At 30.9% G+C, this 24075-nt stretch overlaps 4 protein-coding genes across 7 annotated transcripts in view; 3 read left to right on the top strand and 1 right to left on the bottom strand.

Annotated features, from left to right (window-relative positions):
- Positions 1 to 269: 269 nt before the first annotated feature.
- On the top strand, positions 270 to 9755 carry LOC125072684. Of its 3 annotated transcripts, none has more exons than XM_047683348.1 (12): positions 270 to 470; positions 570 to 619; positions 1622 to 1780; positions 2114 to 2233; positions 2557 to 2694; positions 2769 to 2965; positions 3956 to 4158; positions 5663 to 5891; positions 6125 to 6274; positions 6407 to 6487; positions 7515 to 7638; positions 8751 to 9755. In XM_047683348.1, exons 1-12 carry the CDS (start codon positions 417 to 419, stop codon positions 8917 to 8919), a joined length of 1674 nt encoding a protein of 557 aa, XP_047539304.1. In that variant the 5' UTR covers positions 270 to 416; the 3' UTR covers positions 8920 to 9755. The 3 variants fall into 3 exon arrangements, with proteins under 3 accessions (XP_047539304.1, XP_047539305.1, XP_047539306.1); XM_047683349.1 differs by having other exon boundaries at positions 271 to 470; positions 557 to 619; XM_047683350.1 differs by lacking the exon at positions 270 to 470 and having other exon boundaries at positions 492 to 619.
- A 3913-nt stretch (positions 9756 to 13668) lies between these two features.
- On the top strand, positions 13669 to 15761 carry LOC125072825 (DNA polymerase epsilon subunit 2-like). The gene has a single exon (XM_047683531.1). It carries the CDS (start codon positions 13754 to 13756, stop codon positions 15329 to 15331), a length of 1578 nt encoding a protein of 525 aa, XP_047539487.1. The 5' UTR covers positions 13669 to 13753; the 3' UTR covers positions 15332 to 15761.
- Positions 15762 to 19979: 4218 nt separating this feature from the next.
- On the top strand, positions 19980 to 21857 carry LOC125072837 (DNA polymerase epsilon subunit 2-like). The gene has a single exon (XM_047683555.1). It carries the CDS (start codon positions 20065 to 20067, stop codon positions 21640 to 21642), a length of 1578 nt encoding a protein of 525 aa, XP_047539511.1. The 5' UTR covers positions 19980 to 20064; the 3' UTR covers positions 21643 to 21857.
- Positions 21858 to 22397: 540 nt separating this feature from the next.
- The window catches only part of LOC125072836 (putative ferric-chelate reductase 1 homolog), a 40888-nt gene continuing 39210 nt past the window's right edge, over positions 22398 to 24075 (bottom strand). For both annotated transcript variants that reach the window (XM_047683553.1, XM_047683554.1), the window contains one exon: positions 22398 to 23020. In XM_047683553.1, the coding sequence (XP_047539509.1) occupies positions 22892 to 23020 (129 nt within the window). In that variant the 3' untranslated portion in view covers positions 22398 to 22891. The remainder of the gene's footprint in view (positions 23021 to 24075) is intronic.

The following is a 24075-nucleotide window of genomic DNA, read 5'->3' as shown; positions in this document are numbered from 1 at the left end:
CAAAAAAAATTAGCAACAATACAATGTATTTACAACAAACTCGATGTTTTAATTGTGTTTGTTTATTATTTTGTAAATTTCTATAATTTCTTAATCTATCTTTATTAAAAATATATATATATTATTAACATGCTATAGTATAGAATGATCGTACATATAATTTTTTTATTATTATAGCCTAAAATTGTCCATGGAAGTACTGATAAGTTCACCTTATCCCTATCGGTATCCTGTGACAAATGTCAATCATTAGATAGGGACTGTTGGGTCGGAAATGACAGTGACAGTTTAAATGAATATTCGCCGAATTGCAATTTGTGAATTGCGTCTAAGTTTTATGCGCTATAAAATAATATACAAAGAAATTTTGTAAATGCATGATCGCCTGCACATGATTAGTAGTGCTTGTTCATTTCATGCGTTTCGTTAATTTTTTGCCAATTTCGTATTGCATAATTTTGAGACAAGTGGTCAGTGCATTGTAATACAATATATAATAATAACATATACAAAATCATCGATAAAGGTTTTTTTATTAATGTTTATAACTCTTTAGGATGTTGTTGTAGGTCCAATCAAAGAAAATGGATATTTTACGTCATTTCCAGAACATATCTTGGTAAGTGGAAATTTATCCTTTTCCAATTATCTACATATTCAACCTGCCTGGAGAAATTCATCCAGACAAATAACTAGTTATATTATTAATAATTTATGTTTTTATTTTAAAAAGCATAGTTGTGTATATATGTTCATACAAGATTAAAAGTGTTAACTATTTAATAATTCCTTAATATAGGTAATAAAATGAACACCAAAGTATTTTTTTTTTTAATTATATGATGCTTAAGATATTTATTTAGTATTAATTGTAAAAAGCCAAAAAAACGACTTAATTGGCAATTAATATTTATTATTTTTTTTAAATTAATTTTGTTTATAATTAATAATATTAAAGATTTTCATATTCAATATGTAATGAAGTCTTGTTGAAGTTGTTTTCTTAAATTTAATGAATAAAAAGATTGCTAGCTTTCGACCTGCAATAAATTCCTGTTGTAAATCTCTTTACTTTGTAGAAATGATCTTGCAAGAAGTTAAAAGGAGTAAAAAATATATGTAAATATTACAATACAAATAAAGTACAATATAGAAAAAATAAAATAAACATGATGAGTAAATATAAGTTTAAGAAACATTTTAAAAATAATATTGCTAGAGTTGTGGCCACTTATCACAAATAAATACCTGTGAGTGTGCCAGTGTACAGGCACAAGGGATGTAACAACATGTATCAAATACCACAGTCCATATTAGTTTTCCTGATTGCCTTTCCATCATGTCTCAGTTAGTCTGGATACTTATCTTCATAATTCTGTATTATGATAATTGATTCTGTGTTTCTTTTGTGTCAAGTTGAATTTAAATATGTAAACTTAGGGAGATAGTTATGGGCAATTGGGCCACCTGATGGCATGATGGCATGGTCACCTAAGGTTGGTGGCATATTGGTGTGATGTATGGACTTATGGAGTAATTAATATTATACTAAGTATTGCTGTTTGGTTGTAGAATATGACACAAAGCCCTACCACTAAGTAAAGTTGTCGTATTATTTCAGGTGCAAACCAGACTGGTGCTACCCAAGTATGAGCAAAGAAACAAATGAATTGCTACGACAATGTATTGACTTACCGGCATTAAAGTTGACGGATGATGTTGAGGAAATAATAAGGAAGAGTAAAGCTTTTCCAATTCCATTTCCCATCGAAACTGTCAGGTATTTTAAAATTTTGTTTTATATATAAATAATTTAATAAATATTATGATATACTGGCCATTCCCATATAAGGATAACAGTTATGATATACTGGCCATACCCATATAAGGATAACAGTTATAGTGCCAAGGAGTAGGTACCAATGACTCCCTATTCTCTTAATTGCAACAGTCATTAACTAGTGAGAAAATTTTTTGAATGGTTTTACATGCTCTAAGTGGCTTGACATTGTTGAAATGCTTCCAAATACACTAAAGACTCCTTGGATGAGACGAGAAGAGAGTTGAGTGCAATATGTATGTATGGGTTTTTTAATTTTAATATTGTTTTCAGATTAGAAAAATTGAAAGTGCGGAAACCAATAGAAAAGTTGAAGAGAAATATTGTATCAACTTATCCAATAATACATGAGAGAGTTTTACTGTTAATGACACATTTTCTTATTTATAAAAGGTAACAAAATTCATGTAATATCTTAATATAACAAAAAATCTCTCAATATATAGTGTAACAGAACAGTATGTAACGTAATTAAATACACAATGAGTAATATAATTTATCAAAACTGCCCCGACAGACAGACCTTTCAAAAAATTCATTCAAGATGTTGCATGATTTCTAGTAATATCCCATACATCTGAATATGTTAAGGCAATTAAAAGTTATAGTAGAACAAAAGTTCCACACCTATTGGGCAGTTGTGTTGTGACATAGTTGTGAATTTTTTGTGACATTTAAACAATTGTATTATGTTGATTTTTATACATTTTTTTTAGGGAATTTGGGTCAAATATTGAAAAAGCATTATACAAAGATATGACAGTTCCAGATTTAATAGAAAGGATATTAAAGAAGCGAGCAGTAACATTTATGCACCAGAATGATAGTTATCTGCTCATAACTGGGGAACAGGAGTGAGTAATTCTTAATTTTATAATTTAAAAATTATACCATAGTTGTATTGATTAAAATATGCTTTATATTTTAGTGAAGAAGGTTGGGAGCAAGTAGGTTCTATACATCAAAAGCCGCCTCTCATCCTCGAGAACTGTTTGAGCTACGATGAAATGAAACTTTCTGCCATGGTGTACATAAGCGGTTACACAGAATGCATAAATGATGGCGAAAGACAAAATTGTGGTGTCATCAGGGAAGATATCGCTGAAGAGGATGCTGTTATTATTGGTAAGTATAAAATCCCCCCTCTCACTTAAAATATAATAGTAATTATTATGTACTGGGTTAAATATATATAGGTAAAGGTACTATATTATAATATTACAAATTCGATATTTATTGAAATCCATTTCCATTACTTGATATTCGCCTGTTGCATGTACAGTACAGGTTTTGAAACCTGTTTCTGGGCTTCATGGATATTGCCTCATCAAAATAGTTGATTACAGTTAGTGTATACAAAATAATAGTTGTCATGGAACACCTTATGTAGTACTACGTAACTTATAAGATACATTAAATAAATTCCAAACTTAACAAAAGATCATAATATTTTACAGTAAAAACTAACTAACCAACCACTAAGACCACCGGTCCCTTTGAGGTTTGGAGCATATTCCACCCCATTACTCCGATGCGGTTGGTGGATGACATATATGGCAGAATTTCTTTGCAAGACACATGCAAGTTTCCTCACGATGTTTTCCTTCACCGCCGAGCACGAGCTGAATTATAAACACATGAAAATTCAGTGGTGCTTGCCATATTTTATCTGTATAAAGGTTATTTTACAGCTTTTAATGGAAATAATAATTCACGTTTAGTTTTTAGCAACAGTAGCAAATAAATAATAACAATTAGAAAAATAATCTAACATATCGCAGTGATCTCTACTTCATGTGAACTCAAGGTCAAAGTTGTTTACGTAACGTTTTCCTGCTTCAGCTTGAATATACTATACTTACGATACTTTAAAAGCGTTACACAAAATCTTATCTATATGAGGTGTCATTAAAAAAAAATAGTTGAAAAAATAAATATGAAAGAAATGATAGTTTAATATATATTTACTTACGAGTGCTATATAATAAAGAAATATATCAATTTTTAATCATATAACTTTTATACACAAACATACATACGTACTTACATACATAAATATATTTTATGTATTATAAAAATGTCATTAAAAGGAGGCATAATTCATTTCCATTTCAGGCTTAATAGGTCCACGTTTCGAACGACGAGGTAAAATGGACTATGAGGATATAGTCATAACTGAACAGCAGAACTGTTTAGAGCATGGCTACGGAGAGGAAGTAACTCCTACGACTTGTCTGAATGTATTGAAGACAACATATGTGAGAAATAATCAGTCTGCCAAGCATATGTGGAGACAGATATGGTCGGAGTTCTATCAGGTAAGTTGTTAATAAATTATTAACTACCACTATCTACCTATTACCAACTTCCAACTACCTTATACCAACTTCCAACTACCTTATACCAACTACCTACTACCTTATACCAACTACCTACTATCAACTAATTACTACCAACTAACTATCACCTACTACCAACTACAAACTACCTACTACCAATTACCAGACTAGGCTTCACATAACTATAAGGGCCTACGTACAATTTTTAGATTTAAGAACAAATATAAATAGAAAAATTCTAGTTTTGTTCCGGCTAGAAAGTTGTAATACTCGGCTCATTAAAGAAAACCGCTTTAAAATCCGTTGCGTAGTTTAAAGTTCTAAGCGCACAGACAGCGGGAAGAGACTTTGCTCTACACTATGTCGACAATTAGTAATTTATATTTCTCGTTTATATAGGCGTAGGCTTGTTCACTGCGGATTGATCTAACTTTGACCCAACTTTCAGCCAATTTGTTGGGGTTTTCTGTTAAGTAATATCTTAGCTGTCTTGGACTTTGAAGTTGCAAGTTTTTAACTTTCAATCCTCGGAAAGAACGTAAATACATTGGTACTGCATCTGAACCTTTCAAATCGTGTCGGACTAACTGCTCATCGATATATGAGAGAGACAAATCAAATCAAATTAAATCAAATGTATTTTATTCAAATAAACTTCACAATGAAGCTGTTTGGATCGTCAATATTTGAACACTACAACCGTTTAGGAAAGCGAGAAAAAACAGCAAGAAACTCGCATAGTTGCTCTTTTCAAATAAACGGATTTACATTGCTTTTATTCACAATTTGTGTTCGATCACACCTGTGATGGAATTCGAGCCTAAATCAAGACAAGAATAGAGAGTGCATTTGTGTTAGTCACACACTTGTGAAATGTGATACATCCTGTGCAGTTGCTTAGTGTCTTGAGTATGGATATCGTAGAAGTATTCCGGAGTACATAATCAAAACAACTGCAAATATTATATTGGACGCAATCAATCAACTGCAAAGATTATTTTGGCTATCTGTATATTTTTAAATAAATAGTTATCAAATTCTGTATTTGTAATTCTTTAGAGAGTAACCAGTTATTGTTTCAATTTAATTCATATCGCATTGAAAAGTAGTCTTCGTATTTGAGGTTTGGGTACCATAAACATAACTGATATTTTTTCTTGCATACTTTTATAATCTACTTCACTTGTTTCTTCGTGAAATTGAGTGTCATAAATTTATGAACGTTTCGGTTAATTCATTCGTCTACGTCACACGCAGCTACATTAAAAAATAATATAGACAGTGCTGCCATAATAAATAATAAAATTATATACTCGAGTTCAGCTAGCGCTCAGATTTTTATTGTAATTATTTGGTATGTTTTTGATTAATCATCGATAATCTAACTTCTGAAAGTCATTATCCCATTTTTGATGATCGTCGCAAGTCAATATTGTTGGCGAAAATAAAAAAAAAAACATTTGTACTTTTGGGTATTACTTAGGTTCACAGCTACACATACGAAGAATTATCTTCGTACATAAACATACAAGATAAGGACGAAGAAAAACGATACATGGACCGATATATCAAAAGGCCGGGCACTGAAGATATATTTGATAACGAAGTTTATTACAAGAGAATAAGTGTATTAGCTGAAAGCACCCTGTTGGAAGCTGAGCACAGAGCGAAGGAGGCTGGGAAGAATGCCTTCGTTAATGTTATTGGATGTGGTGAGTGGATCAGCGTATTGAATTAGTAATAATATTAGTCGATCTGTACACCCATAGTTATTAAAAAATAACATGACACAATTATTTTCTTGATGTTTTGATTAATTGTTGTATATTTGGTATTAATTTTTGTTGGACTTTTTTATTTCAATATTTTTTATCATAATTGTTAATAATACTTTTTAATAAATACTTCGTTGTTGTTACTAAGTAATTTCGTGTATGTTCGTAAGGTCTCGGCGTATGGAAAATATCCCCACATCAGCCAGACGTCTACGTTTTGACATTCTTGGAGAGGATACGCGCTTTCCTCAGGAAGGATCTGTTGAATCACGTAACTGATGTCAATTTTGCATTCATTAAAACTAGTCCTGGAATAACAGGTAAGGAAATGATCAATTTCTTATCTATTGAATGAATGAATTGAATATCCATTCACTCCATTGATATGTAACATATATGATAATTGATCATAATGATTCCTATTGATTATTTTTATGGAAATGTTATTTTAGCGTTGTTCACAAATTCAACGGAGCAGAGTGAGTCCCCGGTTGAAAAACGTATTTTCTTCGAAAGTAAACGGCATCCCAAAGGTAAATTTTAGTTAGTAATCGAAAAAAGTATATAGTTTTAATTCGCTAAATATGGCAACACTACTAATTCTTTCAAGTGGTGAATTTGTAACAATAGTTTTTAGTCGTTATGTCTCGTACTCATTTATATAAAAAAAAATTACAAAATAAATCTTTAATCGAAGGCGAGTTTTTTAGTTTTATTTGCGGCTTATTAGCTAATGGGCCCATAGACAATGGCGCTGTAAGAAATATTAACCATTATGTTACGATTACGATACGATCTAGAATGTAAGCATTAAAAACGGTTTATTGAAAAACAAGTGCAAGTGACATAACATATTGACAGAGAAAGGTAAAGTTAAGAGATAACAAAAAAGTATTTAAGCCATTAGGCTTTGTTTAACTTCTTCCAACACATTCCTTACAATGTGCCAAAAACTTTGTCTTTTGTGCCTGTGCTTAAACTGGCTTACTCACCCTTCAAACCGTATCACAACTATACTATAGCCTATTCCAAAGGCAGTATGAAAAAAGATAAACAAACCTAAGATTTACGTATTTCATGCGATTTGCTTATAACTCAACTATTTTGTGCACTACTAAGTTTATGATTAATATAAATATCTTTATTTATAATACAACACTATTGTACTTAACTACTTATTTCCACTTTAAATTAACTAGCATCGAAATTGCTTTACCAGTTATATATATATATATATATATAGGTATGTATTTTTATGAATAAAAATAATTTTCCTATTATAGACTGGTAAATGAAATAATGTGGAAATAAGGAAATTCATTAAGAAATCAACAACTACGAAGGTAACGCGCGCTGACGTATTTTTTTATCTACATGCTGTATTCGTTGTATACTGCGACGCGCAATCACTTGAGACTTTGTTCATTTGTTACTATGTGTAACTTTTTTTTCTGTTTTAAAAATAATAGGTTCAATGCGTCGTTATAAGAATATAAATCATTATCTGATAGATTTATCATTATCTTTGCCATAAAGGGTTAAGTCACCTTATATTTCCAGGTGGTATAAATGTGCAAGTCGAAAACCGATCACCTTCGGCTCGTCTGACCGGCGAACACGCAGGCAAGCTGCTGGTGCTCACGTACCCGTGGGACAGCAACGCGCATCCGGGGAACGAGTTCTGGTGAGTGAGACACTTTACCGTTACAACCTTGTGCTCACGTACCCGTGGGACAGCAACGCGCATCCGGGGAACGAGTTCTGGTGAGTGAGACACTTTACCGTTACAACCTTGTGCTCACGTACCCGTGGGACAGCAACGCGCATCCGGGGAACGAGTTCTGGTGAGTGAGACACTTTACCGTTACAACCTTGTGCTCACGTACCCGTGGGACAGCAACGCGCATCCGGGGAACGAGTTCTGGTGAGTGAGACACTTTACCGTTACAACCTTGTGCTCACGTACCCGTGGGACAGCAACGCGCATCCGGGGAACGAGTTCTGGTGAGTGAGACACTTTACCGTTACAACCTTGTGCTCACGTACCCGTGGGACAGCAACGCGCATCCGGGGAACGAGTTCTGGTGAGTGAGACACTTTACCGTTACAACCTTGTGCTCACGTACCCGTGGGACAGCAACGCGCATCCGGGGAACGAGTTCTGGTGAGTGAGACACTTTACCGTTACAACCTTGTGCTCACGTACCCGTGGGACAGCAACGCGCATCCGGGGAACGAGTTCTGGTGAGTGAGACACTTTACCGTTACAACCTTGTGCTCACGTACCCGTGGGACAGCAACGCGCATCCGGGGAACGAGTTCTGGTGAGTGAGACACTTTACCGTTACAACCTTGTGCTCACGTACCCGTGGGACAGCAACGCGCATCCGGGGAACGAGTTCTGGTGAGTGAGACACTTTACCGTTACAACCTTGTGCTCACGTACCCGTGGGACAGCAACGCGCATCCGGGGAACGAGTTCTGGTGAGTGAGACACTTTACCGTTACAACCTTGTGCTCACGTACCCGTGGGACAGCAACGCGCATCCGGGGAACGAGTTCTGGTGAGTGAGACACTTTACCGTTACAACCTTGTGCTCACGTACCCGTGGGACAGCAACGCATCCGGGAAATGGGATTTTTATTTTATGTGGCAACAGAGGCATTTTGAACGCTTTCTGGGATCCTGTTTAAGTTAAACTGTCTGAGAAATCTTAAATATCTATTCCGATAATATTATATGTGCTGTATTACATAAATTAAAGATGAATATAAATCCATATGATTCCTTTTTAGGTTAGGAAGCTTGACCGGTTCCGGGGACCCGGCAGCGGCGTGCTCCACCCAGGTGTCGGAGCTGCACAACGCGCACATCAACCCCGCCGTGAGCGCGCGCAACGTGCGCGTCGCGGGCCGGAGCGGGCTCCGGACGCTCTCCGACTACTGTCTCGCTCTCACCACCTAGGAGCGAGCGAGGCGGGTATATACAAAAACTCTAAATGGTGAACTATTGGAATTATATAATGCACACATAAGTAAGATCATTTCGGATTTCACGCGTTACGATAGTATTGTCTCGCTCTTAGCGTATATGCAGGAACGAGAAAAAACATATATTTAGTAGTAGACATGGTAATTAAAAACATGTACACAGATCTCGCTTAGCAATACCTAGTTCTCGTTTATCATATGAGATAGAATTAAAGAAAAACTAATGCTATCTCGCTCTATCTTTGTAATATCTCAACGTGCACGAATATAAACATAGACTAAGATTTTTTGTAGATAATTATGAAAATCAACAATAAACAAAGACAATGATGGACTGTATTCGAATAATTAGGTAAGATTTATTATATTAACTTAGAAATCAAAAGTTCTTCGTATAGAAGGTATAATAATTATATTTATAAAAAAAAAAAAATAGAAGGACGGCGATAACGTAGAGAATTAATAAATTTCAATGTTGCCAACAAATAAAATTAAACTGATTAATGTATTATATCGAAGCGGGTAAAGAAGGATTAAATCATTTGTATGTAATAACGCGTAGACAATAGACTATCGAAATTACAACGCACATTTAAATCAATATAGATTTTCTAGACACTGAAACTGTATTGTGTAATGTATGTATGAAAGTAAAGTAGAGTAAAGTAAAAACTTTACTTTACTTTACACCTTTAGTGTAGGTGTGACGGCGATGAATTTATAAAACTGTGATGGATGTAAATAAACGTAATAAAAATGTCTGTGGAGGTAACTAAAGCGTATTTAGAGAAATATTCTTGCCTTATTTATAGTTTAGGTAAAGTCTATTCCAATCGCAGTTGAGATAAACAAACCTTAGGTTTTGGTTTTTTAACCTGTAAGCTATGTAACTATGTTTAGAACTATGAATAGTTCTAAATTAATATAGCTTTGTTTATAATACAACACTATTCCAATTCACTGCTTTTATGTATGTTACGGGAACTTCGAAAGTAAAAAAAATTCGCCGACATTAAAAACGCATATTTTTCACGAATCCATAAATAAGACCATAGATTATTCAAGATCTCGACCAATGATATCACGTCAGCTTAATGTCAAAGTTGTTTATTTATTTTTAGTCTTCCTGTGATTGAAATTGGCTATGTATTTATATTTTTTTTCTGTTTCGATATTTATAAGTATTAAGTATTTTTTTTTATTGAAGTTAAGTTTTAAAATTCGAAGTGTCAAGTTACAGGAATATAAATCTTTTCGAACCAATATGATGCCTAGTAGTTTTTCTTGATATTTTGTAAACGTATAAATTTTTGATTCATTGAATGGTGATTGTCATCTTGTATGTCTTCGGAATATCAGCGACGAATACTTCATCGACTTATAGAAGAAGCAGTGATCGACTTATACTCAGCTAGAAGCAAACGATTTAGATTACGGTGTTGTCTGGAAATAAAAAAAAAACTTTTAAAGTTGATAGTCAGAGGAGATTCGAAAAAAAGTGTTGTGGAACGAAGTTGATGTCGCTATAAATTATATATTATTATTATAATAACAGGCACAATAAAATAAATTAAAAAAGTTTGAAAATAATTAAATTCGAATGACAAAATCCTGAGTAAATTAAAGCAATAGCAAAAAGTGAGTTAAAATAATTTTAGATAAAGATAAGATAAATTAGGGAAAGGTCGCCATAATGATTTATTCTTACGTGACGATTTCTGCCTAATCACTGCTTATTCTTTTAAATAAATAAATTATGTATTATCCATAAGTATAACATATAAAAATAATGTTCGCCAGCTCATAGGCACCATTTCACACAATACCAATTAAACCTCCGTTTTAAACCAATGTATTACTAGTTTTACTTATTAAAAAAATTATGTAATGACAACATTATTATACACGTAGAACTATGAAACCATTGGGATAATTTTAAAGCTAGATTCTACTCATAATACTTATTAAATAAGTGTTAAAATAAAGCGCATAAGAAGTTACAATTTCGGAATTAAACATTACATTTGAGAGAAATTTATGATTTACGATATCTATAATAATAAATAGTAACAATAATAATATCTACAACAAATAATATGAATACAAAAAACATATAATATATAAAATTTACAAGTATCAAAATTGCAACTGCGCACTATCGGTACTATAAAAATTGTCTCCGTACAAACATCAGAGGAATGTCTTTAAAATTCTGGGCGTGCGGTTATACTGCTGCGCCAATTGCATCTCGCAAAATGAAATTCCAATGAATTGTTTAAGATGTTTCTGAAAATTAAAATAATATTAGTTTTCAAATATACAAATGATTACTAAGTCATCCTGTACTACTTTTAAATTACGAAACAATAAGCAATGAAGGTAAGACACCGTAAATATGCTGTCCGAAAGGACACTAACAACAGCAGAGGATTTCTTTTTTTTTTATGTTATATTTTACATTCTTTAAACGTTTTGAGTACCTTCATAATTTTAATTTCGTTTATTTGTTTTATATACTTTAAGAAAATATATTTTATTGTTTTGTTTAGTAATAAAAGTTGTTAGCTGATTGGTCAATGCGAGAAATAATTTAATGAAATTTCGATATGTGGCATTAAAAACAACTAACTAACTTAACGGTTTTAGCTTTAGACATGTATTATTAAAACATCTATGTATTTGTAAGACATTAAAGTCTAATCCAATTATGACAAATATAAGAAGCATTTAAAAGTTTTAGACATAGTAGTCAGCAAATAAATTGTAAATACCGTTAGATTATAATCTCGCGAGATTGTAAACAGTCGAAAGTTTGTGAACTTTAAAATACTGCTTACAATTTAACACATTATTTTTGATTAGATTTTAATTTATTAAAGTGAATTTCGGTTGGATTACAAAAACTCTAATGTAATCGAAATAATATAAAAACTATAGAAATGTATGTCTTTTATTGTAAGTTGAATTACCTTTATTCTTACATACAAAAATTTTTCTTGTCGTAGCTGGTCTTTCTGCCCTAACTCAAATGATCACCTAGTATTTAGCAAGAAGTGTACATTTTATATTATTATGAAAATATTGTCACAGTTTTTTTACGAATTGATCTTTAAGGTATTTTTTAGCCTTCTAATATATTTCTTTTGCATCTTATATTTATATGTAGTATTTTTCCATTACAAGACTTCAATGACACTAAAAGCAATTTTTTTTTTTTTATATCTGTGATTTTTGTAGCATTTTTAATATAACATTATAATAAACTTGTAAGTTTATTCTCTAATAAAAACTAATATTAATCTTATATTGGGCTTAATATGATTTTCATATGTATACATTCTAAGGTAGAAATAATATTTTAAATCATTTTAATGATTCATAGCAGAAATTGGTAGCTAATTATTATTTGATATATTTTCTTGGAATTACAAATTTTTTATTATATTTATTTGTCTATGGTCAGTCTAAAAATAGGCTATGGTGTAAAGTAAGACTAGATTAAAATTGTAATCTATGCTTATAATATACGGTTTGGTATCATTGTGATAAGTTTAGTAATAATGTATGCCTAAAACCTTTGTATTGTATTAGATTTGGCTAATACTCAAATGATTGTTAAGTTTAATTTCGTAAGAATTATATGCTGTTTTGTACTATATGTTGTTTATTTTCTCTGTCATGTGCATCTTTATTAAGCTAGTGGGTTTTTCTGTGTATGCTATTTTGTCACCAATTATAAAAGTTAATCGTAAAAAATCTCACCGACGAGTTTTAACAACGCAAAAGTTGATAATTTTCCTTACGAAGACGAGATAACTCGTTAGAACACGTGGCTCTTAAACGAAGTATAAAGTTAAAACTGTCATTATAATTAATATACTTTAATGATAGTTTTTTTTTTTACTTAGTCTCAAAACTCCTATTTAAAAACTTTAAATTTGATTTATTTCTATAAATATCCATAAAACAGTTCTATATTAACCAATAAGACACCAAAAACGGAAGCCTGCAGCCGAGTCACAATCAAAAACTAAGCACACTAGCTTATATGAAGACTAAGAGTGTTCTTATTCGTATATTTAACTTTAACTTGTACTTAGTACTGAAATAAGAATTCCTTACTCATAAAATTTCAACTGATCAAGCTACTTAAATAAGTTGTATATAAACGAATAGTATAAAAAGAGATTTCAAATAAGCTTTAAGATACAACAAATCGTGTCTAGCATAGTCCAGCAGTTGACTGTTGAGAAGTTCCTTCGTCGGAAGCGAATCCCAAAACAAATTCTAGATCATACTTGCCATAAAATTGCTCACATCAAGGATTGTATTTTTATCGGAACTATACCAACATATAAAATGTCAACTGCATAATATAAGAGGAAGCGGAATGCTTGCCAGATTTGACCTAAACAAATTAGTGTACGAAAAGTACATTAGCGTATAATATTTAAATAAATCAATTATAAGCATATATTACACTTCAAACGTAAATATATTTTATTAAAATGAAATACTTTTTATTAGAGTAATATAATTTCTCTTCAGTTTTCATTATGAGGTTCTAGACGCAAATGTTACTTGATTATATACCCAATTTATGTTGGAACAAATTTTTAATTTAACATTGGCAGAATTATTGCGTGCTTTAGTATCAAAAACCATAAAAAGGAAAAGAAAAATTTGACAGTGACAATGTCAACATTTTGTTTTATAGTTTCGCGGGTTTTATATTTAACTCTTGCGAAGTAACTTTAAAAACATTTGGCTCGCAAAAATTGCAAACCTCAGAAAACAAACAATGTGAAATGGGGGAACTACAGCAAATACGATTAGAAATAAATAATGCCTTCAAGCTTAGCGGTTTTACTATTCGTAGAGAAGCAAGTACATTCTTAGCGGAACAGTTGTCTACTTCATCTCAACAGGAAAGAAAGAAATTGATTGATAAGTTACTGGCACATATTTTACATCAATGCCTATCACATCCTGTGCTTGAAAAGCACCATTTAGAGGTAGCATTTAGAGAGTGTTCGTTGTCAGGCCTCGAAGAAACTGAAACTATCTTAAATGTTATTGATGCATTCAGTGTCCCGAAATTGAACTATGACAACGATAGAAAGAAATTCGTAAAAGACGTGAATGCTAGCAATAATCTGTATCCAGAACCAAAATGGAAAGCTCAATATTTAAATGATAGATATACTATGATCTGGCAGAGAACTATAAGAAATAAATTATTTGCGAAGGAAACTTTACCTTCGATGGAAAGTGAAAATCGTTTTCAATTGCGCAAAATTGAGGTATTACAAAGTTCTTCAAGTAGAGTTGATAATGTTATAGTATTGGGACTCTTAACACAGCTGACGGAAGGTAAATATTACTTAGAAGATCCAACCGGTAGTGTCCTATTGGACATGACCCAAACAAGATATCATTCTGGCCTGTTCACTGAAAGCAGTTTTGTTTTAGCCGAAGGTTATTATGATGATAAAGTGTTAAATGTAATGGGCTTAGTTTTACCTCCATCTGAAAGCCGAGCTATATCATTACCATTCTTTGGCAGTTTAAATACCTTTGGAGGCAAATCAAAGTCATTGCTGAAGAATTCACAAAATTTATTAAAAATTGAACAAGATAATGATGATGGAATGATTGTTTTCATCTCAGATGTATGGTTTGATAATTTAAAGGTTATATCGAAGTTGAAAGCATTGTTTTCTGGTTATAATGACTTCCCGCCAATAGCAATAGTTTTCATGGGTGAATTTTTATCATGCCCCTATGGATATGAGCATAGTACTCAACTAAAAGCAGCTTTAATTAATCTATGCGATATTGTTATTCCATTTACAAAACTAAGACAGTCGTGTAAATTTATCTTTGTCCCTGGTCGAGGAGATCCGATTGCTCCCAATATATTACCACGACCAGCAATACCCAACTCTGTGACAAAGGAAATAAGAGATAAGTTAGGCGAATCGGTAATATTTACAACAAATCCATGTAGAATTCAATACTGTACACAAGAATTGGTTATAATAAGGCAAGATCTAGTTACGAAGATGTGTCGAAACTCCATCCATTTCCCTGATACTGGTGACATCCCAGATCATTTGACGAAAACTCTTCTGAGTCAGTGTACTCTGTCTCCATTATCATTGGGGGTGCAACCTGTATTCTGGAAACACGCAGATGCTTTAAGTCTCTACCCTATGCCTGACTTGGTTGTTGTTGCAGATCATTTTCAGCCTTATACTAGAACATATCAGAATTGTCAAGTTATTAATCCAGGGTCATTTCCGAGAACTGAATTTTCATTTAAAGTATATGTGCCTGCTTCGAGAACCGTTGAAGATTCACAAATCCCAAATGATGATACTTGAAATTGTATGTTTATTAAGGTGTTGCTAACAGTACTACCATCAGTTTTGGTCATATTTGGGTCATTATAGAAGGAAATATATTGGCTAAGGAAATGTCTTTTCTGATATGACATAAAAAATCAATGAACATATTTGTAAAAAGTTGTTATTAGAGTGTTAGATGTATTTTTTAAGTTATAATTTTTATTTTTACAATGCAAGGATGAAATAAAAAATAAAACTGTTATTCTATTTCTTTATTTAATCTGTATTTACAACAACATTTAAATCTTAGTTTTATATCTATTGCTGATTAGTGGGTATAAATCTAAATTAGTAGCCATGTCTGTACTTAACCACTAAACATTTATATACTGCTCCCCTTACTAACAAATGTTATATAGCGTATGTATTGTTACAAAATACTTTCGTCTTTCTTTTTCGAATGTCAAATTAGTGTTGACAGAAAGAGACAATGGATTGTCGTAACTATTCACTCGCTAAATAATGTTTATTAGTAAGGTGTTGTATCAATAAATATTAATACAAAAAAATAATAATAATCTTATGTTAACAATATGGTACAGGTAACTTATATTGTGATTTTTGTTCGAAGTATAACTTTCTTGTTACAATTTTTTTATGTATATATTTTGTTGATTAGAGTTCTGTAATATAGATATAAATTTTAAATAAAAATGAATTTTAATCTCTTTGGTTGAACTTTAATAATTCTCATTTGGTGAAGGTAAATTTTAGAAAGTACTTAGGCTGAACAGTTTACGGGAATGATCAATTTAATTAAAAATAAACGTCCTAAAAAAGATACTAGCTTTATTGGAGGTAGATAATTTTGTAAACATTGTGCAGTTATTTGCGTCAGTAATCAGTAATCTACGAAAATTCAGTTTATTTGGTATGATAGCAATCAAAGGACGTACGACCTACCGTTTTATTTACTACCATAAAATACGGCGATTATAGAATACCAAAAGATTATAACATCATATATGGACTTATAATGTACCTATACATAAAAAAAAACTACCAGAACTCTTAAAAATTGGCAGTGGTATGGTGTAAAATTACATTTATCATGTATTGAGAATATTAAAGACGACAAAATACTTTATAAAAGTTCATTTTATTAAATACTGATACAAAAAAATTGCTCGTCAATTTAATTTATCATTATATAATTCTGGACGGAATTTAGTTCATAGATATTTTGATATAAATATTTTCGAACCCTGTATTGTTTTAAATTAATTTATGCACCCATCAAACTATTGTAGGTATCACCGATAGGGGCCAATGCGACGAGGCAGATCATGGCGACCACAAATAATAAGATGATTGGAGCATACACTCCAAGTAGATGCTTTCTGAAGACCGAGAACTGTAAAAAAAAAGTTAAATTGTTTAATTTATATATTAATGAACAATAAATTTTATAGTACATTATTACGGCTTTTTATTGCATCACCCGAAAACAAAAAGAGTCGTTGTTAGATTTTTTTAAATATTTTATAAAAAAAATTGCCTACATTATGTATAAAATAGAAAATAATTATTTTCTAACATACAACAATAAGGAATGCAAAAAATGGAACTTAGTCCGTCGAAAACCAAATCTTATTAGTTCTGTATTGTTACTTGATTAGTTCTATATATTGTTTGTTTTATAATTATTAAACGATAATTTAAAAATATGGGCCGATGTTTCAGCTTTTTTAAGAAGAAAATTTTCTAAGAAACCATTATCCTAGCAATAGGCTATTTGACTGGTTTTTAAAATCAATTTTATATTATTAAGTAGAGGTTAAAGAATCCAGTAAAAGTTGTTTTTTTAAATTTAGGTACATATTTGTTGCAAAATATCAAATTAAAAATTCCATATTGAAATAGCGCGCGAAAAACGCTACTTTGACAATATGGCGCTGCAATGGAGTCGATGACGTCACTTGCCTGTATTGTAATCTGTGGCACATATAATCCACAAACAGTAAGCAAACGAGGTTAACAAGCAAGTGACGTCATCATAAGGTCGACCAATCAGGAGCGTTTTATGTCACGTGACATACCTTTAAAATATGCATTTTTAATTTTGAATAAACTTATTATTATTTTCAACTGTCGGTAATAAATAACCATTACTAAACTCATAATAAATGCTGATTACAATAATTGACACTTTATTTTTCGCATCGTCAAACAGCCTATTCAGCAATCGATGGTTTCACCAATAGTCGATAACAAACCATAATATTATTTCTTAGTCATAATCAAAATCAAGGCATTTACAAACTATATAATTACATAAGTTTATAAACATATTACATAAGTTTATAAACATGTTTATAACAACAGCAGAGGATTTCTTTTTTTTTTATGTTATATTTTACATTCTTTAAACGTTTTGAGTACCTTCATAATTTTAATTTCGTTTATTTGTTTTATATACTTTAAGAAAATATATTTTATTGTTTTGTTTAGTAATAAAAGTTGTTAGCTGTTGGTCAATGCGAGAAATAATTTAATGAAATTTCGATATGTGGCATTAAAAACAACTAACTAACTTAACGGTTTTAGCTTTAGACATGTATTATTAAAACATCTATGTATTTGTAAGACATTAAAGTCTAATCCAATTATGACAAATATAAGAAGCATTTAAAAGTTTTAGACATAGTAGTCAGCAAATAAATTGTAAATACCGTTAGATTATAATCTCGCGAGATTGTAAACAGTCGAAAGTTTGTGAACTTTAAAATACTGCTTACAATTTAACACATTATTTTTGATTAGATTTTAATTTATTAAAGTGAATTTCGGTTGGATTACAAAAACTCTAATGTAATCGAAATAATATAAAAACTATAGAAATGTATGTCTTTTATTGTAAGTTGAATTACCTTTATTCTTACATACAAAAATTTTTCTTGTCGTAGCTGGTCTTTCTGCCCTAACTCAAATGATCACCTAGTATTTAGCAAGAAGTGTACATTTTATATTATTATGAAAATATTGTCACAGTTTTTTTACGAATTGATCTTTAAGGTATTTTTTAGCCTTCTAATATATTTCTTTTGCATCTTATATTTATATGTAGTATTTTTCCATTACAAGACTTCAATGACACTAAAAGCAATTTTTTTTTTTTTATATCTGTGATTTTTGTAGCATTTTTAATATAACATTATAATAAACTTGTAAGTTTATTCTCTAATAAAAACTAATATTATTCTTATATTGGGCTTAATATGATTTTCATATGTATACATTCTAAGGTAGAAATAATATTTTAAATCATTTTAATGATTCATAGCAGAAATTGGTAGCTAATTATTATTTGATATATTTTCTTGGAATTACAAATTTTTTATTATATTTATTTGTCTATGGTCAGTCTAAAAATAGGCTATGGTGTAAAGTAAGACTAGATTAAAATTGTAATCTATGCTTATAATATACGGTTTGGTATCATTGTGATAAGTTTAGTAATAATGTATGCCTAAAACCTTTGTATTGTATTAGATTTGGCTAATACTCAAATGATTGTTAAGTTTAATTTCGTAAGAATTATATGCTGTTTTGTACTATATGTTGTTTATTTTCTCTGTCATGTGCATCTTTATTAAGCTAGTGGGTTTTTCTGTGTATGCTATTTTGTCACCAATTATAAAAGTTAATCGTAAAAAATCTCACCGACGAGTTTTAACAACGCAAAAGTTGATAATTTTCCTTACGAAGACGAGATAACTCGTTAGAACACGTGGCTCTTAAACGAAGTATAAAGTTAAAACTGTCATTATAATTAATATACTTTAATGATAGTTTTTTTTTTTACTTAGTCTCAAAACTCCTATTTAAAAACTTTAAATTTGATTTATTTCTATAAATATCCATAAAACAGTTCTATATTAACCAATAAGACACCAAAAACGGAAGCCTGCAGCCGAGTCACAATCAAAAACTAAGCACACTAGCTTATATGAAGACTAAGAGTGTTCTTATTCGTATATTTAACTTTAACTTGTACTTAGTACTGAAATAAGAATTCCTTACTCATAAAATTTCAACTGATCAAGCTACTTAAATAAGTTGTATATAAACGAATAGTATAAAAAGAGATTTCAAATAAGCTTTAAGATACAACAAATCGTGTCTAGCATAGTCCAGCAGTTGACTGTTGAGAAGTTCCTTCGTCGGAAGCGAATCCCAAAACAAATTCTAGATCATACTTGCCATAAAATTGCTCACATCAAGGATTGTATTTTTATCGGAACTATACCAACATATAAAATGTCAACTGCATAATATAAGAGGAAGCGGAATGCTTGCCAGATTTGACCTAAACAAATTAGTGTACGAAAAGTACATTAGCGTATAATATTTAAATAAATCAATTATAAGCATATATTACACTTCAAACGTAAATATATTTTATTAAAATGAAATACTTTTTATTAGAGTAATATAATTTCTCTTCAGTTTTCATTATGAGGTTCTAGACGCAAATGTTACTTGATTATATACCCAATTTATGTTGGAACAAATTTTTAATTTAACATTGGCAGAATTATTGCGTGCTTTAGTATCAAAAACCATAAAAAGGAAAAGAAAAATTTGACAGTGACAATGTCAACATTTTGTTTTATAGTTTCGCGGGTTTTATATTTAACTCTTGCGAAGTAACTTTAAAAACATTTGGCTCGCAAAAATTGCAAACCTCAGAAAACAAACAATGTGAAATGGGGGAACTACAGCAAATACGATTAGAAATAAATAATGCCTTCAAGCTTAGCGGTTTTACTATTCGTAGAGAAGCAAGTACATTCTTAGCGGAACAGTTGTCTACTTCATCTCAACAGGAAAGAAAGAAATTGATTGATAAGTTACTGGCACATATTTTACATCAATGCCTATCACATCCTGTGCTTGAAAAGCACCATTTAGAGGTAGCATTTAGAGAGTGTTCGTTGTCAGGCCTCGAAGAAACTGAAACTATCTTAAATGTTATTGATGCATTCAGTGTCCCGAAATTGAACTATGACAACGATAGAAAGAAATTCGTAAAAGACGTGAATGCTAGCAATAATCTGTATCCAGAACCAAAATGGAAAGCTCAATATTTAAATGATAGATATACTATGATCTGGCAGAGAACTATAAGAAATAAATTATTTGCGAAGGAAACTTTACCTTCGATGGAAAGTGAAAATCGTTTTCAATTGCGCAAAATTGAGGTATTACAAAGTTCTTCAAGTAGAGTTGATAATGTTATAGTATTGGGACTCTTAACACAGCTGACGGAAGGTAAATATTACTTAGAAGATCCAACCGGTAGTGTCCTATTGGACATGACCCAAACAAGATATCATTCTGGCCTGTTCACTGAAAGCAGTTTTGTTTTAGCCGAAGGTTATTATGATGATAAAGTGTTAAATGTAATGGGCTTAGTTTTACCTCCATCTGAAAGCCGAGCTATATCATTACCATTCTTTGGCAGTTTAAATACCTTTGGAGGCAAATCAAAGTCATTGCTGAAGAATTCACAAAATTTATTAAAAATTGAACAAGATAATGATGATGGAATGATTGTTTTCATCTCAGATGTATGGTTTGATAATTTAAAGGTTATATCGAAGTTGAAAGCATTGTTTTCTGGTTATAATGACTTCCCGCCAATAGCAATAGTTTTCATGGGTGAATTTTTATCATGCCCCTATGGATATGAGCATAGTACTCAACTAAAAGCAGCTTTAATTAATCTATGCGATATTGTTATTCCATTTACAAAACTAAGACAGTCGTGTAAATTTATCTTTGTCCCTGGTCGAGGAGATCCGATTGCTCCCAATATATTACCACGACCAGCAATACCCAACTCTGTGACAAAGGAAATAAGAGATAAGTTAGGCGAATCGGTAATATTTACAACAAATCCATGTAGAATTCAATACTGTACACAAGAATTGGTTATAATAAGGCAAGATCTAGTTACGAAGATGTGTCGAAACTCCATCCATTTCCCTGATACTGGTGACATCCCAGATCATTTGACGAAAACTCTTCTGAGTCAGTGTACTCTGTCTCCATTATCATTGGGGGTGCAACCTGTATTCTGGAAACACGCAGATGCTTTAAGTCTCTACCCTATGCCTGACTTGGTTGTTGTTGCAGATCATTTTCAGCCTTATACTAGAACATATCAGAATTGTCAAGTTATTAATCCAGGGTCATTTCCGAGAACTGAATTTTCATTTAAAGTATATGTGCCTGCTTCGAGAACCGTTGAAGATTCACAAATCCCAAATGATGATACTTGAAATTGTATGTTTATTAAGGTGTTGCTAACAGTACTACCATCAGTTTTGGTCATATTTGGGTCATTATAGAAGGAAATATATTGGCTAAGGAAATGTCTTTTCTGATATGACATAAAAAATCAATGAACATATTTGTAAAAAGTTGTTATTAGAGTGTTAGATGTATTTTTTAAGTTATAATTTTTATTTTTACAATGCAAGGATGAAATAAAAAATAAAACTGTTATTCTATTTCTTTATTTAATCTGTATTTACAACAACATTTAAATCTTAGTTTTATATCTATTGCTGATTAGTGGGTATAAATCTAAATTAGTAGCCATGTCTGTACTTAACCACTAAACATTTATATACTGCTCCCCTTACTAACAAATGTTATATAGCGTATGTATTGTTACAAAATACTTTCGTCTTTCTTTTTCGAATGTCAAATTAGTGTTGACAGAAAGAGACAATGGATTGTCGTAACTATTCACTCGCTAAATAATGTTTATTAGTAAGGTGTTGTATCAATAAATATTAATACAAAAAAATAATAATAATCTTATGTTAACAATATGGTACAGGTAACTTATATTGTGATTTTTGTTCGAAGTATAACTTTCTTGTTACAATTTTTTTATGTATATATTTTGTTGATTAGAGTTCTGTAATATAGATATAAATTTTAAATAAAAATGAATTTTAATCTCTTTGGTTGAACTTTAATAATTCTCATTTGGTGAAGGTAAATTTTAGAAAGTACTTAGGCTGAACAGTTTACGGGAATGATCAATTTAATTAAAAATAAACGTCCTAAAAAAGATACTAGCTTTATTGGAGGTAGATAATTTTGTAAACATTGTGCAGTTATTTGCGTCAGTAATCAGTAATCTACGAAAATTCAGTTTATTTGGTATGATAGCAATCAAAGGACGTACGACCTACCGTTTTATTTACTACCATAAAATACGGCGATTATAGAATACCAAAAGATTATAACATCATATATGGACTTATAATGTACCTATACATAAAAAAAAACTACCAGAACTCTTAAAAATTGGCAGTGGTATGGTGTAAAATTACATTTATCATGTATTGAGAATATTAAAGACGACAAAATACTTTATAAAAGTTCATTTTATTAAATACTGATACAAAAAAATTGCTCGTCAATTTAATTTATCATTATATAATTCTGGACGGAATTTAGTTCATAGATATTTTGATATAAATATTTTCGAACCCTGTATTGTTTTAAATTAATTTATGCACCCATCAAACTATTGTAGGTATCACCGATAGGGGCCAATGCGACGAGGCAGATCATGGCGACCACAAATAATAAGATGATTGGAGCATACACTCCAAGTAGATGCTTTCTGAAGACCGAGAACTGTAAAAAAAAAGTTAAATTGTTTAATTTATATATTAATGAACAATAAATTTTATAGTACATTATTACGGCTTTTTATTGCATCACCCGAAAACAAAAAGAGTCGTTGTTAGATTTTTTTAAATATTTTATAAAAAAAATTGCCTACATTATGTATAAAATAGAAAATAATTATTTTCTAACATACAACAATAAGGAATGCGAAAAATGGAACTTAGTCCGTCGAAAACCAAATCTTATTAGTTCTGTATTGTTACTTGATTAGTTCTATATATTGTTTGTTTTATAATTATTAAACGATAATTTAAAAATATGGGCCGATGTTTCAGCTTTTTTAAGAAGAAAATTTTCTAAGAAACCATTATCCTAGCAATAGGCTATTTGACTGGTTTTTAAAATCAATTTTATATTATTAAGTAGAGGTTAAAGAACCCAGTAAAAGTTGTTTTTTTAAATTTAGGTACATATTTGTTGCAAAATATCAAATTAAAAATTCCATATTGAAATAGCGCGCGAAAAACGCTACTTTGACAATATGGCGCTGCAATGGAGTCGATGACGTCACTTGCCTGTATTGTAATCTGTGGCACATATAATCCACAAACAGTAAGCAAACGAGGTTAACAAGCAAGTGACGTCATCATAAGGTCGACCAATCAGGAGCGTTTTATGTCACGTGACATACCTTTAAAATATGCATTTTTAATTTTGAATAAACTTATTATTATTTTCAACTGTCGGTAATAAATAACCATTACTAAACTCATAATAAATGCTGATTACAATAATTGACACTTTATTTTTCGCATCGTCAAACAGCCTATTCAGCAATCGATGGTTTCACCAATAGTCGATAACAAACCATAATATTATTTCTTAGTCATAATCAAAATCAAGGCATTTACAAACTATATAATTACATAAGTTTATAAAGAATAATTTACAATAGTTTATATATTTATCTTTTTCTAAATTTATAATGATGTAAAACCGCTCCAATTAAAACTGGTCTTCATGTTAATACTTATATAATTTTATTAAATAAACCTTGTATT

The sequence above is a fragment of the Vanessa atalanta genome, chromosome 22 (genome assembly GCF_905147765.1).
Source record: "Vanessa atalanta chromosome 22, ilVanAtal1.2, whole genome shotgun sequence".
NCBI classification, from domain to species: Eukaryota; Metazoa; Arthropoda; class Insecta; order Lepidoptera; family Nymphalidae; genus Vanessa; species Vanessa atalanta.
The sequence above is the reverse complement of the archived record's forward strand: the minus strand, read 5'-3'. Positions and strand labels throughout refer to the sequence as shown.

Bases quoted from the DNA above. Each gene is read 5' to 3' on its own strand.
- LOC125072684 (XM_047683348.1), top strand. From the start codon at position 417: ATGCGTTTCGTTAATTTTTTGCCAATTTCGTATTGCATAATTTTGAGA. The intron at 2,695-2,768 runs GTGAGTAATTCT...TTTATATTTTAG, and splicing joins CTCATAACTGGGGAACAGGA to TGAAGAAGGTTGGGAGCAAG. The intron at 7,639-8,750 runs GTGAGTGAGACA...ATTCCTTTTTAG, and splicing joins CATCCGGGGAACGAGTTCTG to GTTAGGAAGCTTGACCGGTT.
- LOC125072825 (XM_047683531.1), top strand. From the start codon at position 13,754: ATGGGGGAACTACAGCAAATACGATTAGAAATAAATAATGCCTTCAAG.
- LOC125072837 (XM_047683555.1), top strand. From the start codon at position 20,065: ATGGGGGAACTACAGCAAATACGATTAGAAATAAATAATGCCTTCAAG.